The 19,103-nt window shown below is 40.0% G+C and overlaps 1 protein-coding gene across 4 annotated transcripts in view; it reads left to right on the top strand.

Annotated features, from left to right (window-relative positions):
- Nucleotides 1-1,581: 1,581 nt before the first annotated feature.
- LOC106589068 (low density lipoprotein receptor adapter protein 1-A-like) overlaps nt 1,582-19,103 on the top strand; it is a 29,972-nt gene continuing 12,450 nt past the window's right edge. For 2 of the 4 annotated variants that reach the window (XM_014178745.3, XM_014178746.3), the window contains exon 1: nt 1,582-1,928. In XM_014178745.3, coding sequence (XP_014034220.1) covers nt 1,844-1,928 — 85 coding nt within the window. In that variant the 5' untranslated portion in view covers nt 1,582-1,843. Of the gene's footprint in view, nt 1,929-3,487; nt 3,613-19,103 lie in introns of those variants that run through there. The other 2 variants (XM_014178747.3, XM_082970248.1) reach the window with 2 other exon arrangements.

Genomic DNA, 19,103 nt, shown 5'->3' on the forward strand with positions numbered 1-19,103 from the left:
ATGAGACTTGATTTGAGACGGCAGGAAACGGAGGTTTTGTTTAAACCAGTGAGCCAGGTGAGGATAATACCACAGATAGTGAGCCAGGTGAGGATAATACCACAGATAGTGAGCCAGGTGAGGATAATACCACAGATAGTTTGGATAATACCACAGAGAGTGAGTCAGGTGAGGATAATACCACAGATAGTGAGTCAGGTGAGGATAATACCACAGATAGTGAGCCAGGTGAGGATAATACCACAGATAGTGAGCCAGGTGAGGATAATACCACAGATAGTGAGTCAGGTGAGGATAATACCACAGGTAGTGAGTCAGGTGAGGAGAATACCACAGATAGCCAGGTGAGGATAATACCACAGATAGTGAGCCAGGTGAGGATAATACCACAGATAGTGAGCCAGGTGAGGATAATACCACAGATAGTGAGTCAGGTGAGGATAATACCACAGGTAGTGAGTCAGGTGAGGAGAATACCACAGATAGCCAGGTGAGGATAATACCACAGATAGTGAGCCAGATGAGGATAATACCACAGATAGTTTGGATAATACCACAGATAGTGAGCCAGGTGGGGATAATACCACAGAGAGTGAAGATAATACCACAGAGAGTGAGTCAGGTAAGGATAATACCACAGATAGTGAGTCAGGTGAGGAAAATACCACAGATAGTGAGTCAGGTGAGGATAATACCACAGAGAGTGAGTCAGGTGAGGATAATACCACAGATAGTGAGTCAGGTGAGGATAATACCACAGAGAGTGAGTCAGGTGAGGATAATACCACAGAGAGTGAGTCAGGTGAGGATAATACCACAGATAGTGAGTCAGGTGAGGATAATACCACAGATAGTTTGAATAATACCACAGATAGTGAGTCAGGTGAGGATAATACCACAGATAGTGATAATGAGTGGGTTACAGTGGCGAAGAAGACGGGGAAACAAGAGAAGTATAGTTGTGGTGGAAACTAGGAAACCAGTAGACTGATTTTTCGGGATATTGGATCAACATGGGAAATCCGTTAAGCGTCTCCAGGAAAATCAGGAATGTGTTGGAGCAAAGGATTTGAGTCGGTGAGAGTCATAATAAGTGGTCATATTTAGATTTGTGTGTGTGTATGCGGAGCATTAGAAGCGTGTTTTAAGCCCCAAAAAGATATCGGAGTGAAATGTTTCCTGTATGGATTTTTTAAGTAGGGCGCCTATCAAGGGGGTTATTTCTGGGGGTGGCGCAAGAAGTAATGGCGGTAATATAACTGAAGACAGATGGCACCAAAACATTGGATGCCAACCTCCGTTAAACCCCATCGAAGAAGAAGTAGATAGTTGAAACATTGTACGTCTAATGAGTGGAAAACTTGAGGAGAAACGTATAGTTCTGATTTTTCTATGAGTATACCGTCCTCTGGTTTACTTTAATACCGAATACAGCTTTGAAAACATGCAGGAGAGCAAACGTTTATGACCACAAGATGGCGACAGTACATTCTTGGTTGTAAACTCATGACTTTTGCACTAAGATAGAAAAAAAAAAAAACATTGAGACAAGTAGCCTGGCATCTTCATTGTCACTTGTCGGTATCACAGTCGCAGATAACAGGTAATAAAGCAACGACAGTGATTTGTTTTAATCAAACATTATTCGATCCTCTTGGGATTCCCTCTCATGACGTATGTTTGCATGGGGATTACCCAGTCGAGTGATTGACAGATATAGCGCCGCCCAAACTCAAGTCATCCCAACAATCAAAGCCCCGAAGTCAACAACAGTGGAGCTCCAAGATCTAGAAATAACCTCACTACAAACACGTTGTCAACTTTCCTTGTCCTAAAGTCGGCGATGGATGCCATAAGGTCGGCTGGAAGAGCTATCATTCGAAGTCCAAGTATGGCGAAACGGTCTTGGAATACGGGAAAACATAAAAGTAAGATTTGAAGTAAAAATGTATCTCTCTCTTCTTCACTCCTGTTCACACATCCATTGAAGGGAAACAAAGCATTCGGAAAACATTTTTTTATTAGTGTAAACACAGCAAATTATTAACACATTTGCTAATTTTGATGTGTGTATGTCAAATGTCCATGTTGTGCCGAACTTATTATGACAGTATGTTGGCTACTTAACACTTGTTACATCCAGTGCAACATTTTGCATCATTTCATTATCATTAATTTCCATTGTATGTGTTTCATTAGTTTATTTACTAGGCTAGCCTACTGTTATCATAAGATGATTGGTGGCACAAGTAGGCCTAATTTAATTCAATCAAAACGAACATGTAGCCATCATCTTTCATATCAAATTAACCAGGTTGCAAAAACAATCGTTTTTTTTGTTTTTTTCTAATGATGGGATTTTGACAAGAATGTCCTCCCGAGAGATAGGAACTAGCAATGTAGGCTATCCAGTTCGCCACTATCCTCAAGTCTTCCCCTTATGAGATCAGAACATGAAATGCAACACAACCTTCATAATAACCATGTTCATCTCACATGTAGTGACCTAACTGCATGTTTTAGATGACAGTACTATATTATTTCCTGTACTCGGGTTCATTATTACAGTCGCCTACTACATACTGTAAGTAGCCTACTTAAAAAAAAAAAAAATCCACTTTAAAATAACAAAATGCTTGTTGTGATACCAACGGTTTTAAATCAAGTCTAGCCTTCTCTCAGTAGTTTGTCTGTGCAGAGTAGTGTTCATTCTAAGCCCCTTTCTGTTGGAAGAGTCTCTCACCCAGTTTGGAAACCTGTCAATGGAACACAACACAGTGGTTGTTTTGTACACTAATGTTCCAACTTCCCGGCACTGTGGGGCATAAAAAGGTCAGTTGGCCACCACTGCATGTCAGCGGCCCTCCCTATTCGTTACATAGTGTACTACTTTTGACCAGAGCCCTATGAGACCTGGTCAAAAGTGGTGCACTATATAGGGAATAGGGTGCCATGTGGGATGCAGATTGTGTGCTAAATCTCACTTGATCCTGGGCTGGGGGGTGATTTCAGTGGCGGCTGGGGAAAATGGAACTACTTGTCTCTATAACCACGGTAACAGCTACAGGAGTGCTCCATGTCAGTAAATCCTCACACAGTTTATCCAATATATTGACCACTTTAACAATAAAAATAAATGTCTTCAAAAATGGAAGGCAGTCGGAAGGAGGCAAGATCAGCTGGGATCTTTCAGGTGTTCCCGCCAGTGGCAATTTTAGCATGTTAATTAGAGGTTGACCGATTTATGATTTTTCAACGCCGATACCGATTATTGGAGGACCAAAAAAGTAGATGCCGATTAATCGTCCTATTTATTTATATATATATATATATATATATATATATATATATATATATATATTTGTAATAATGACAATTATAACAATATTGAATGAACACTCTTATTTTAACTTAATATAATAAATCAATTTAGTCTCAAATAATGAAACATGTTCAATTTGGTTTAAATAATGCAAAAACAAAGTGTTGGAGAAGAAAGTAAAAGTGCAATATGTGCCATGTAAAAAAGCTAACGTTTCAGTTCCTTGCTCAGAACATGAGAACATATGAAAGCTGGTGGTTCCTTTTAGCATGAGTCTTCAATATTCCCAGGTAAGAAGTTTTAGGTTGTAGTTTATTATAGGACTATTTCTCTCTCTACCATTTGTAGTTCATATACCTTTGACTATTGGATGTTCTTATAGGCACTTTAGTATTGCCAGCCTAATCTCGGGGGTTGATAGGCTTGAAGTCATAAACAGTGCAATGCTTGAAGCACAGCAAATAGCTGCTGGCAAATGCAGGAAAGTGCTTTTTGAATGAATGTTTACGAGCCTGGTGCTGCCTACCACCGCTCAGTCAGACTGCTCTATCAAATCATAGACTTAATTATAACATAATAACACACACAAATACGAGCCTTGGCTCAGGTGGTAGAGCATGGTGTTTGCAACGCCAGGGTTGTGGGTTTGATTGCCACGGGGGACCAGTACGGAGAAAAAAATGTATGAAATGTATGCATTCACTACTGTAAGTCGCTCTGGATAAGAGCGTCTGCTAAATGACTAAAATGTAAAAATGAATTTGGTCAAATCCGGAAACTATCATTTCGAAAAAAAAAAAGTTTATTCTTTCAGTGAAAAACAGAACCGTTCCGTATTTTATCGAACGGGTGGCATCCATAAGTCTAAATATTGCTGTTACATTGCACAATCTTCAATGTTATGTCATAATTATGTACAATTCTGGCAAATTAATTACGGTCTTTGTTAGGAAGAAATCGTCTTCACACAGTTCAAACGAGCCAGGCAGCCCAAACTGCTGCATATACCCTGACTCTGCTTGCACAGAACGCAAGAGAAGTGACACAATTTCCCTAGTTAAAAGAGATTCACGTTAGCAGGCAATATTAACTAAATATGCAGGTTTAAAAAATATACAGTTGAAGTCGAAGTTTACATACACTTAGGTTGGAGTCATTAAATCTCATTTTTCAACCACTCCACAAATTTCTTGTTAACAAACTATAGTTTTGGCAAGTCAGTAAGGACATCTAATTTGTACATGACACAAGTAATTTTTCCAACAATTGTTTACAGACAGATTATTTCACTTATAATTCACTGTATCACAATTTCAGTGGGTCAGAGGTTTACATACACTAATTTGACTGTGCCTTTAAACAGCTTGGAAAATTCCAGAAAATTATATCATGGCTTTAGAAGCTTCTGATAGGCTAATTGACATCATTTGAGTCAATTGGAGGTGTACCTGTGGATGTATTTCAAGGCCTACCTTCAAACTCAGTGCCTCTTTGCTTGACATCATGGGAAAATCTAAAGAAATCAGCCAAGACCTCAGAAAACTAATTGTAGACCTCCACAAGTCTGGTTCATCCTTGGGAGCAATTTCCAAACGCCTGAAGGTACCACGTTCATCTGTACAAACAACAGTACGCAAGTATAAACACCATGGGACCACACAGCCGTCATACCGCTCAGGAAGGAGACGCATTCTGTCTTCTAGAGATGAATTGGTGCGAAAAGTGCAAATCAATCCCAGAACAACAGCAAAAGACCTTGTGAAAATGCTGCAGGAAACGGGTGCAAAAGTATCTATATCCACAGTAAAACGAGTCCTATATTGGAATAACCTGAAAGGCCACTCGGCAATGAAGAAGTCACTGCTCCAAAACCGCCATAAGAAAGCCAGACTACGGTTTGCAACTGCACATGGGGACAAAGATCGTACTTTTTGGAGAAATTTCCTCTGGTCTGACGAAACAAAAATAGAACTGTTTGGCCATAATGACCATTGTTTCAACGCCGATACCGATTATTGGAGGACCAAAGAAGTCGATACCGATTAATCGGCCGATTTTATATATATTTTTTTTTAGTGTGTGTGTGTGTGTGTGTGTGTGTGTGTGTAATAATGACAATTACAACAATTTTAACTTAATATAATAAATCTATTTAGTCTCAATTAAATAATGAAACATGTTCAATTTGGTTTAAATAATGCAAAAACAAAGTGTTGGAGAAGAAAGTAAAAGTGCAATTTTTGTTTGGAGGAAAAAGGGGGAGGCTTGCAAGCCGAAGAACACCAACCGTGAAGCACGGGGGTGGCAGCATCATGTTGTGGGAGTGCTTTGCTGAGGGACTGGAGCACTTTACAAAATAGATGGTATCATGAGGAGGAACATTATGTGGATATATTGAAGCAACATCTCAAGACATCAGTCAGGAAGTTAAAACTTGGTCGCAAATTGGTCTTCCAAATGGACCACAACCCCAAGCATACTTCCAAAGTTGTGGCAAAATGGCTTAAGGACAACAAAGTCAAGGTATTGGAGTGGCCATCACAAAGCCCAGACCTCAATCCTATAGACATTTTGTGGGCAGAACTGAAAAGGCATGTGAGCAAGGAGGCTTACAAACCTGACTCAGAGCTGGTGTAACTGTCAGGAGGAATGGGCCAAAATTCACCCAACTTATTGTGGAAAGCTTGTGGAAGGCTATCTGAAACATTTGACCCAAGTTAAACAATTTAAAGGCATTGCTACCAAATACTAATTGACTGTATATAAGCTTCTGACCCACTGGGAATGTGGTGAAAGAAATAAAAGCTGAAATAAATCATTCTCTCTGCTATTATTCTGACATTTCACATTCGTAAAATAAAGTGGTGATCCTACCTGACCTAAAACGGGATATTTACTAGGATTAAATGTCAGGAATTGTGAAAACGGAGTTTAAATGTATTTGGCTAAGGTGTATGTAAACTTCTGACTTCAATTGTATACTTGTGTGTTGATTTTAAGAAAGCCATTGATGTTTATGGTTAGGTACACATTGGTGCAACGACAGTGCTTTTTCCACGAATGCACTTGTTAAATCATCCCCCGTTTGGCGAAGTAGGCTGTGATTCGATGATAAATTAACAGGCACCTTACTTTCAGCGGAACCTTATCTGGCAGTGAAACAGTTCATTCAGCCTCATTTACTGCCTTTTAAATAACATAGCTGATATGGCTGACTTGCTTAAACAAATGTGGTTTCTACTCACAATTGAGATGTCAGGGATGCAAACTGTTGTTTTACTTGTGCTTTCCATGACTGTTTTTGTATTTTAATGCGTGTGTATATACAGTATATTTTATGTAAAATGTGTGTATTTTGTGTTTTTATTGTGCAAGGCACATTTGGAAAAGAGACCTAGATCTCAATAGGTCTTCCCCAGTCAAATAAAAACATATATCTAGCCAATGTGAGGGGCAGATATTCACGTGAACAACAGGCCCAGTTCTGATATAAAGAGTCCGGGTTGTCACGTGACCTAATTATATCACTACACTCGTAACAGCCTAAACATTACAGAACTTCTATTCAATCAAATAAACCTCAGCAAATAAGCCATTATATTTTTTGTTGTTGATCAAATTCAACAAATGTCATTGACGTGAGCGAATAACAGAGAACTCCACGTGCTAGAGCAGACAGATTTTGGGCCTAGATATCCCTCCTCGCTTTGCCTCTTCCTCTCTGGTCCACAGCATAGCCGGGTTAAAGTTCACGTTTGGGAACTTCTGGCGCTTCTTCCAAGGTTAACACACGTGCATTATAGGCCCACTTCTTCATGTTTTATATAAACAACTCACAAAGTCATGTATTCAGTCTGTTTAAGTTAATTAGCACAAATGATGATGTATTTAATGTATTACTTTTTACTTTAGGAGGTAGTCACCATAGCTACAGGGTAGAGGGGTAGGTCATGTTGATTTAACTGTGTTTATTTAAGAAAATGTATTTCACCTTTTATTTAACCAGGTAGGCTAGTTGAGAACAAGTTCTCATTTACAACTGTGACCTGACCAAGATAAAGCAAAGCAGTGCGACAAAAACAACAACACAGTTACACATGGAATAAACAAACGTACAGTCAATAACACAATAGAAAATGTCTATGCAGTGTGTGCAAATGAGGTAAGGCAATAAATAGGCCATAGTAGTGAAGTAATTACAATTTAGCAATTAACACTGGAGTGATACATGTGCAGATGAGGATGTGCAAGTATAAATACGGGTGCGCAAAAGAGCAGAAAAAGACATGGGGATGAGGTAGGTAGTTGGTTGAAATGTGTGGTAGAGGGGCAGGTCATGTTGATATAACTGTGATGTATAGAGGGGCAGGTCATGTTGATATAACTGATGTATAGAGGGGCAGGTCATGTTGATATAACTGTGATGTATGGTAGAGGGGCAGGTCATGTTGATATAACTGATGTATAGAGGGGCAGGTCATGTTGATATAACTGTGATGTATAGAGGGGCAGGTCATGTTGATATAACTGATGTATAGAGGGGCAGGTCATGTTGATATAACTGTGATGTATAGAGGGGCAGGTCATGTTGATATAACTGATGTATAGAGGGGCAGGTCATGTTGATATAACTGTGATGTATAGAGGGGCAGGTCATGTTGATATAACTGTGATGTATAGAGGGGCAGGTCATGTTGATATAACGTGATGTATAGAGGGGCAGGTCATGTTGATATAACTGATGTATAGAGGGGCAGGTCATGTTGATATAACTGTGATGTATAGAGGGGCAGGTCATGTTGATATAACTGATGTATAGAGGGGCAGGTCATGTTGATATAACTGATGTATAGAGGGGCAGGTCATGTTGATATAACTGATGTATAGAGGGGCAGGTCATGTTGATATAACTGATGTATAGAGGGGCAGGTCATGTTGATATAACTGTGATGTATAGAGGGGCAGGTCATGTTGATATAACTGATGTATAGAGGGGCAGGTCATGTTGATATAACTGATGTATAGAGGGGCAGGTCATGTTGATATAACTGATGTATAGAGGGGCAGGTCATGTTGATATAACTGTGATGTATAGAGGGGCAGGTCATGTTGATATAACTGTGATGTATAGAGGGGCAGGTCATGTTGATATAACTGATGTATAGAGGGGCAGGTCATGTTGATATAACTGATGTATAGAGGGGCAGGTCATGTTGATATAACTGATGTATAGAGGGGCAGGTCATGTTGATATAACTGTGATGTATAGAGGGGCAGGTCATGTTGATATAACTGTGATGTATAGAGGGGCAGGTCATGTTGATATAACTGTGATGTATAGAGGGGCAGGTCATGTTGATATAACTGTGATGTATAGAGGGGCAGGTCATGTTGATATAACTGATGTATAGAGGGGCAGGTCATGTTGATATAACTGATGTATAGAGGGGCAGGTCATGTTGATATAACTGTGATGTATAGAGGGGCAGGTCATGTTGATATAACTGTGATGTATAGAGGGGCAGGTCATGTTGATATAACGTGATGTATAGAGGGGCAGGTCATGTTGATATAACTGTGATGTATAGAGGGGCAGGTCATGTTGATATAACTGTGATGTATAGAGGGGCAGGTCATGTTGATATAACTGTGATGTATAGAGGGGCAGGTCATGTTGATATAACTGATGTATAGAGGGGCAGGTCATGTTGATATAACTGATGTATAGAGGGGCAGGTCATGTTGATATAACTGATGTATAGAGGGGCAGGTCATGTTGATATAACTGTGATGTATAGAGGGGCAGGTCATGTTGATATAACTGTGATGTATAGAGGGGCAGGTCATGTTGATATAACTGTGATGTATAGAGGGGCAGGTCATGTTGATATAACTGTGATGTATAGAGGGGCAGGTCATGTTGATATAACTGATGTATAGAGGGGCAGGTCATGTTGATATAACGTGATGTATAGAGGGGCAGGTCATGTTGATATAACTGATGTATAGAGGGGCAGGTCATGTTGATATAACTGATGTATAGAGGGGCAGGTCATGTTGATATAACTGATGTATAGAGGGGCAGGTCATGTTGATATAACTGTGATGTATAGAGGGGCAGGTCATGTTGATATAACTGTGATGTATAGAGGGGCAGGTCATGTTGATATAACTGTGATGTATAGAGGGGCAGGTCATGTTGATATAACTGTGATGTGAGGTAGAGGGGCAGGTCATGTTGATATAACTGATGTATAGAGGGGCAGGTCATGTTGATATAACTGTGATGTATAGAGGGGCAGGTCATGTTGATATAACTGTGATGTATAGAGGGGCAGGTCATGTTGATATAACTGTGATGTATAGAGGGGCAGGTCATGTTGATATAACTGATGTATAGAGGGGCAGGTCATGTTGATATAACTGTGATGTATAGAGGGGCAGGTCATGTTGATATAACTGTGATGTATAGAGGGGCAGGTCATGTTGATATAACTGATGTATAGAGGGGCAGGTCATGTTGATATAACTGATGTATAGAGGGGTAGGTCATGTTGATATAACTGTGATGTATAGAGGGGCAGGTCATGTTGATATAACTGTGATGTATAGAGGGGCAGGTCATGTTGATATAACTGTGATGTATAGAGGGGCAGGTCATGTTGATATAACTGTGATGTATAGAGGGGCAGGTCATGTTGATATAACTGATGTATAGAGGGGCAGGTCATGTTGATATAACTGTGATGTATAGAGGGGCAGGTCATGTTGATATAACTGATGTATAGAGGGGCAGGTCATGTTGATAGTAACTGTGATGTATAGAGGGGCAGGTCATGTTGATATAACTGATGTATAGAGGGGCAGGTCATGTTGATATAACTGTGATGTATAGAGGGGCAGGTCATGTTGATATAACTGTGATGTATAGAGGGGCAGGTCATGTTGATATAACTGTGATGTATAGAGGGGCTAGGTCATGTTGATATAACTGATGTATAGAGGGGCAGGTCATGTTGATATAACTGATGTATAGAGGGGCAGGTCATGTTGATGTAACTGTGATGTATAGAGGGGCAGGTCATGTTGATATAACTGATGTATAGAGGGGCAGGTCATGTTGATATAACTGATGTATAGAGGGGCAGGTCATGTTGATATAACTGTGATGTATAGAGGGGCAGGTCATGTTGATATAACTGATGTATAGAGGGGCAGGTCATGTTGATATAACTGATGTATAGAGGGGCAGGTCATGTTGATATAACTGTGATGTATAGAGGGGCAGGTCATGTTGATATAACTGTGATGTATAGAGGGGCAGGTCATGTTGATATAACTGATGTATAGAGGGGCAGGTCATGTTGATATAACTGTGATGTATAGAGGGGCAGGTCATGTTGATATAACTGTGATGTATAGAGGGGCAGGTCATGTTGATATAACTGTGATGTATAGAGGGGCAGGTCATGTTGATATAACTGATGTATAGAGGGGCAGGTCATGTTGATATAACTGTCGCATGTACTAGAGGGGGCAGGTCATGTTGATATAACGTGATGTATAGAGGGGCAGGTCATGTTGATATAACTGTGATGTATAGAGGGGCAGGTCATGTTGATATAACTGTGATGTATAGAGGGGCAGGTCATGTTGATATAACTGTGATGTATAGAGGGGCAGGTCATGTTGATATAACTGTGATGTATAGAGGGGCAGGTCATGTTGATATAACTGATGTATAGAGGGGCAGGTCATGTTGATATAACTGTGATGTATGGTAGAGGGGCAGGTCATGTTTATTTTAGAGCTACTGGCGGTGAATCTCTAGGCTTTCTGGGTGGTCTGAATCTGTTCTACAGGGCATCAGAAGTGACACATATCCTGCAGGACTGTCCATGGTCAGGCGTGTAGACTGGGGACAACTTCCTCCTTTGGATAGAAGTTGCTCTCAAGGCACTGATATCTGTTTTAACGTCTCCCAAAATCCTAAACTCAACCAGGGGAGAAAATGACAAAGTGACCTTAGTATAAACTTCTGTTTTTTATTTTTCTCTGCAACGCCCAGGGCAATGTTATACAACACACCTCGCCATCCCTCGCCTCTTGTCCCATGTCAAAACAGATGGTTTTTGGGTTAGAGAGGGTTTTTAGAAATGGGTTGAGGTAAAGACACTTTGGCAGATTTTGCCACATTCTCTGGTGTATGGACCATTGGGCAATATTACTCTATTTGAGGCCACATCACTTCAGATCAGTGATGGTATTGTTTGTCCTCTTTTCCCATAACCTCTTATTTAATATACAGTATTACAAGGTTCTGCTTATTCCAATAGTACATACCATAGAATTAGGAACTAGAATGCTAATTAGTAATTTAATAGGATTTCACTGGTTCATATAGTTCAATCATATTTGTTCAGTCACTCCTATGGTATGTACAGTGCATTTGTAAAGTATTCAGACCCCTTGACTTTTTCACCTGTCTATATAAGGTCCCACAGTTGACAGTGCATGTCAGAGCAAAAACCAAGCCATTAGGTCGAAGGAATTGTCCTTAGAGCTCCGAGACGACATGATTTTGTCGAGGCACAGATCTGGGGAAGGGTACCAAAAAATGTCTGCCGGATTGAAGGTCCTCAAGTACACAGTGATCTCCATCATTCTTAAATGGAAGAAGTTAAGAATCAACAAGACTCTTCCTAGAGCCGGCCACCCGGACAAACTGAGCAATCTGGGGAGAAGGTCCTTGGTCAGGGAGGTGACCAAGAACCCGATGGTCACTCTGACAGAGTTCCTTTGTGGAGATTGGAGAACCTTCCAGAAGGACAACTGTTTCTGCAGCACTCCACCAATCAGGCCTTTATGGTAGTGTGGCCAGACGGAAGCCACTCCTCAGTAAATGACACATGACAGTTTGCCAAAAGGCACCTGAAGGACTCAGACCATGAGAAACAAGATTCTCTGGTCTGATGAAACCAATATTTAACTCTTTGGCCTGAATGCCAACCGTCACATCTGGAGGAAATCTGGCACCATCCCTACAGTGAAGCATGGTGGTGAAAGCATCATGCTGTGGTGATGTTTTTCAGTGGCAGGGACTGGGAGACTAGTCAGGATGGAGATAAAGATTAATGGAGCAAAGTACAGAGATGCTTGATGAAAACCTGCTCCAGAGCGCTCAGGACAACGACCCTAAGCACACAGCCAAAACAATGCATGAGTGGCTTCGGGACAAGTCTCTGAATGTCCTTGAGTGGCCCAGCCAGACCCTGGACTTGAACCCGATCAAACATCTCTAGAGGGACCTGAAAATAGCTGTGCAGCAATGCTCCACATCCAATCTGACAGAGCTTGAGAGGAGCTGCAGAGAAGAATGGGAGAAACTCCCCCAAATACAGGTGTGCCAAGCTTGTAGCCTCATACCCAAGAAGACTTGTGGTTGTAAACCCTGGCAAAGGTGTTTCAACAAAGTACTGAGTAAAGGGTCTGAATACTTATTTAAAAGTGATTTCAGTTTTTTTTTCTTTATACATTTGCAAATATTTCTAAACCTGTGTTTGGTTTGTCATTATGAGGTATTGTGATGTCATTATGGGGTATTGTGATGTCATTATGGGGTATTGTGATGTCATTATGGGGTATTGTGTGTAGATTGAATAGGAAAACAAACAATTGAATCCATTTTAGAATAAGGCTGTATTGTTAAATGTCTGAATACTTTCCGAATGTGCTGTATACCTAGTTATGTGAAATCAATTTTGTTATAACCCCCATTCCTATAGTATGGGTTGACTTCATTTAAAAAAACGTTTTATTTTTTTATTAAATCATACAAAACATCCACATACAAATGACAACATACAGATAGACGCACACAAACATCCACAACATCACCCCTGCCCAGCTGCTCACACCCCCATCTCCAGCTCCTGCATCACTCTCCGCCACATGGCCTCAAACTGCACCATTTTGTTTCTCTCCTGCGCCCATGGAATTTAACATTTAGGTAATAAAGCATTTGACCTTTCCGTTGTGTTAACGATAGAGCATTGGTTGATTTCCAGTTTAAGAATACTTCTTTTTTTTATTTTTTTCAAGATGATTGACAAGAGAAAGTCCTACCCATCGGGCATCGTGCTGTACCCTCATATGCCATGTCTTGAAATAGACAGACAGATCGATTTAAAAGTACATTTACATTGTAATACTTCTGACAGCCAACGTTCTAACTCCACCCATAACTTTTGGACTTCATAGCATTCACAGAAGGTGTGGATTATTGAGTTATTGTTAGTTTAAACGTAAGACATGACTCTGCCATTGTGCTGTAGAATTTGTGAATTTTGTCCCTTGTGTAATAATACATTCTATACATTAGTTTATACTGGATTAAGTGTACATTTGAGTTAACAGTAATTTAGTTAGTTCTGCTCCAATTTTCCCTCCATCCTGTGTCAATGTCAGTTTCTTTTTGAAGTTTTGGTTCCAGTAATTCATATTTTTTTCTAAGAGATTGTCAGTTGGATATGCTCTCTGCAAGGTTTTGTATACCTTCCCTATTGTATGAACATCCTTTTCTGACTCGAATAAGATTCACTCAAGGTTGCTCTGTCTAAAAGATTTCTAATCAAAATGTCTTTATCCTCTCCAGCGTCTCACCCCGTCAGCGGGATCAAAATCCAGCGAAAAATCATATCGCCAATTAGCATTAAAAAAAAATCATAATAAAAAATAAAAAAAATTAATCTTTTTTTTTTTTTTTTTATAGATACACCTCTCCTGAATCGACCCACGTCGTCCGATTTCAAAAAGGTTTTACAGGAAAAGCAAATCATTAGATTATGTTAGATGAGTCCATCGTAAAAAGCAGCTTCATAGCCATTTTCCGACCAACCACTTGCATCACATATAATCAAAAAACAGCTAAATGCAGCACTAACCTTTTACAAACTTCATCAGATGGCACCCCTAGGACATCATGTTATACAATGCATGCATTCTTTTGTTCAATAAAGGTCATATTTATATATAAAAACAGCATTTTACATCGGCGTCTGACGTTGACTAAATAATTTCCCCTCAAATGCGTCCCGGTAAACAATGCTACAATTCCCTAAATTACTATCCGATAACGATTTTTTAAATTTATATTGTCAATCTAACATTTATAGATGAATATCTCTTGAGAACACCTGTCATACCAGATTTTAAATGAACTTTACTGGGTAATCACACTTTGCGATAAAAGGAGATGCGATACTCAGAAAATGAGCTAATATACAGAGCTCGGCGCCATCTTGGAAACAATCGCATGTCACATCTCATCTTGTATAATATTGTCAATAATCGCCTACCTTTAGTTGTCTTCATCAGAAAGCATCCCAGGTCCACAACAGATGTATTTTCGGTCAAAAAGTCCATACTTCACGTTCCATTAGCCTGCTGTTGGTAGCGCGTCCTATGACTCTCTCCAAGCGCAGGGCTGAAGTTCCGGATAAAATGAGATTCTCCCGCCTGTAGGTTCGTTCAAACATGTCAAACGTTGTAAAACATTAATCTTCAGGGCCTGTAACACCAAGAGAGCCAATAAGATTCGAAGGGGATGATTTCATTGCCTTTAAAACCGTTTCCAAAGGTGGGGGTAGACATGGCCGCCGGCGTCATAATGGTGATGGCCCATCCCCTGTGACCAATTTCCAACGCGTCTCATTCACTGAGTTTCGACTGTATAAGGCTCAAACCACTGTGAAAAGACTGGCGACATCTAGTGGAAGCAATAGGAAGTGCTCACTGAACCATGGTTAAAGGTGTGATTTATAGGGAAAGATGAGAAGTCGAGTCCACAATTCTGAATTCCACTTCCTGTTTCAATCGGTCTCGGGGTTTTGACTGCCATTTGAGTTCTGTTATACTCACAGACACCATTCAAACAGTTTTAGAAACTTTAGGGTGTTTTCTATCCATATATAATAAGTATATGCATGCCCTAGCTTCTGAGTTTGATTAGTAGGCCGTTGAAAATGGGAACGATTTTTTTTCAAAATGCGCTGTGGCGCCCCCTATCCTAGGGTATCCTCAAGAGGTTTTAAGTAACTTTTAAATTGCAAGCGTTTTGAAAATATCTACATTGGTCAATCCAAAATTGCTTTTAATAATTTCATGGAAATAAATGTATTACCTATTACCAAGTCATTTACTGTTTCTATGCCTTTTTAGTTTTCCATGTGGACCAATTTATCAGTGAATTCTGAAAAGTTATCCAAGGATTGTTCCAGTTGTGTTTTTTTAGGAAGTGATACTGATTCTTGTAGAATACGTAAACATCTTCTTCCATATGGTTATCGTGTTCTTAACTATATATGAAGTTGTTCATGTCTTAGTTTTATCCGTAAACAATAGACACGTAAAAGGATTCTGGGGATGAGCATGTTCATCTTCAATATGAACCCATTGTTCCTCTTTAGTGCATTTTAACTAACTATATGTCGCAAGTAAAAGCCTTAGGTGGGGAGTTGATACAATTCCAAGTCCTGGAAGGTTAAACCCACCCTCAGACGTAGGAAGATTTATTCTATGAGTTTTATCTGCTCATATAAAGTCTGGTATGACCGGGTGTACTTTTTTTAAAGAATGTCTTCGGTGGGGTAATTGGTAGTACTGAGAAGAAAATACAAAAAACGTATCTTCTACATTGTAGAATAATAGTGAAGACATCAAAATTATTAAATATCATATTTTATTACTATAATATCATATTATCATATTATTTACTACTCATGTAGTAACCAAAAAAAAGTATTAAACAAATCTAAATATACACTGCTCAAAAAAATAAAGGGAACACTTAAACAACACAATGTAACTCCAAGTCAATCACACTTCTGTGAAATCAAACTGTCCACTTAGGAAGCAACACTGATTGACAATACATTTCACATGCTGTTGTGCAAATGGAATAGACAACAGGTGGAAATTATAGGCAATTAGCAAGACACCCCCAATAAAGGAGTGGTTTGGCAGGTGGTGACCACAGACCACTTCTCAGTTCTTATGCTTCCTGGCTGATGCTTTGGTCACTTTTGAATGCTGGTGGTGCTTTCACTCTAGTGGTAGCATGAGATGGAGTCTACAACCCACACAAGTGGCTCAGGTAGTGCAGCTCATCCAGGATGGCACATCAATGTGAGCTGTGGCAAGAAGGTTTGCTGTGTCTGTCAGCGTAGTGTCCAGAGCATGGAGGCGCTACCAGGAGACAGGCCAGTACATCAGGAGACGTGGAGGAGGCCGTAGGAGGGCAACAACCCAGCAGCAGGACCGCTACCTCCGCCTTTGTGCAAGGAGGAGCAGGAGAAGCACTGCCAGAGCCCTGCAAAATGACCTCCAGCAGGCACAAATGTGCATGTGTCTGCTCAAACGGTCAGAAACGGACTCCATGAGGGTGGTATGAGGGCCCGACGTCCACAGGTGGGGGTTGTGCTTACAGCCCAACACCTTGCAGGTCGTTTGGCATTTGCCAGAGAACACCAAGATTGGAAAATTCGCCACTGGCGCCCTGTGCTCTTCACAGATGAAAGCAGGTTCACACTGAGCACGTGACAGACGTGACAGAGTCTGGAGATGCCGTGGAGAACGTTCTGCTGCCTGCAACATCCTCCAGCATGACCGGTTTGGCGGTGGGTCAGTCATGGTGTGCGGTGGCATTTCTTTGGGGGGCCGCACAGCCCTCCATGTGCTCGCCAGAGGTAGCCTGACTGCCATTAGGTACCGAGATGAAATCCTCAGACCCCTTGTGAGACCATATGCTGGTGCGGTGTGCCCTGGGTTCCTCCTAATGCAAGACAATGCTAGACCTCATGTGGCTGGAGTGTGTCAGCAGTTCCTGCAAGAGGAAGGCATTGATGCTATGGACTGGCCCGCCCGTTCCCTAGACCTGAATCCAATTGAGCACATCTGGGACATCATGTCTCGCTCCATCCACCAACACCACGTTGCACCACAGACTGTCCAGGAGTTGGCGGATGCTTTAGTCCAGGTCTGGGAGGAGATCCCTCAGGAGACCATCCGCCACCTCATCAGGAGCATGCCCAGGCGTTGTAGGGAGGTCATACAGGCACATGGAGGCCACACACACTACTGAGCCTCATTTTGACTTGTTTTAAGGACATTACATCAAAGTTGGATCAGCCTGTAGTGTGGTTTTCCACTTTAATTTTGAGTGTGACTCCAAATCCAGACCTCCATGGGTTGATAAATTGGATTTCCATTGATTATTTTTGTGTGATTTTGTTATCAGCACATTCAACTATGTAAAGAAAAAAGTATTTAGTAACATTATTTCTTTCATTCAGATCTAGGATGTGTTCTTTAAGTGTTCCCTTTATTTTTTTGAGCAGTATATTTTAGATTCTTCAAAGTAGCCATCCTTTGCCTTGATGACAGCTTTGCACACTTGTATGTGTTGTCATTTGTGTAAACAAGGGCACTACTTTGTCACAAAATGTTAAAATGGAATTCTATGGGAAAGCTGTCCATTCCTGGTGCTTTAAAACTGTATTTAAATTTTTATTCTTGGGGTGATCTCTGTTTTTAGTGATTTTATTTTTTTGTCTGCTGATAATTGCTTCACTTGTTGAGTCTAAGAAGGCTGTAGGATCAGTCCAACTTTTTAAATTCAGATTTCTATTGATTTTCATAGCTTTTGAAATTGTCATTTTAATCGCGTTTTCTAATTAACAAATTTTTTATCTTTTTAAAATTTATAACTGGTTTGGAGTGTATTCATTTTGTGAGGGCTGTGAGATATTTAGCAGGTTTGTTTGCCATTAAATAGTGTGCTTTATTCGAGTTTAACCTATAGTTGCTCTCTTCAAAAGTAGAATATCATATTTCTGTTTAATTTCAGAAATATTATTTTATTTTCCTCGTAAAGATTTTTTTATGGGCTTTTTCTAAAATTGTGATTTATTTTATTTTTATTTTTTTCATTTGAATTTGTAACTCGGATAAAACTTTAGCGGAGTATGAGAATCATTCCCCTAATGTACACCTTAAAAGCATCCCGAATTATATCAGGGGTGACTTTTCTCTGTCGTCTACATTTGTAATTGTAAAGGATAAAAAAAAAAATATTTAAATCTCCATTTATGTATTTAATAAATGTCAAGTCTGAACAGAGTGCATCTTCAATTCTCCATATTCTGTCGCTAAGTGTATTTTCTGATGGTGTGATTAAGAAGGATGCCGGAACATGATCCGATATCACTGTCATGGCGTTTTGAACCCAGTAAAAACTTTTTTATCTTTTTCTTCTTTTCTTTTGTATTTTGTAGTTAAAAATATTATTCTTTCTTGAATTTGCCTTTTTTATTGTTAAATCTGTCCATCTTATGGAATGTATGATTTTAGTTTACCTGCTAAAATAATAGTTCCTGTATGGATTTGATCTAATATAACTAACTAAAAACACCAGATTTTTCACCATGTAAGGTACAGTTAAACATTTGAAAACGGCCTTTTTGGTCCCTGTGCTGTGAATTCAATAATACTGTCTTTAGTATAGTATGTGTTTACTGCTGTATTTTCTATTTCCTGTAGGATGTAGTCAACAGAGTTCTGAGAATTCACTATTATTGTTTGTTCAGTCATTCATATCCACCTTGAAATCCCTGGATTCTGATAGGCTGTTGTGTGTTGATGGAGGGCTCTGATAGGCTGTTTTGTGTTGATAGAGGGCTCTGATGCGGTGCGGTTTCCTGTTGCTGTGGAAATGTTTGTTTAC

This window comes from Salmo salar, chromosome 27, assembly GCF_965601325.2.
Source record: "Salmo salar chromosome 27, fSalSal1, whole genome shotgun sequence".
In the NCBI taxonomy this organism is placed as follows: Eukaryota; Metazoa; Chordata; class Actinopteri; order Salmoniformes; family Salmonidae; genus Salmo; species Salmo salar.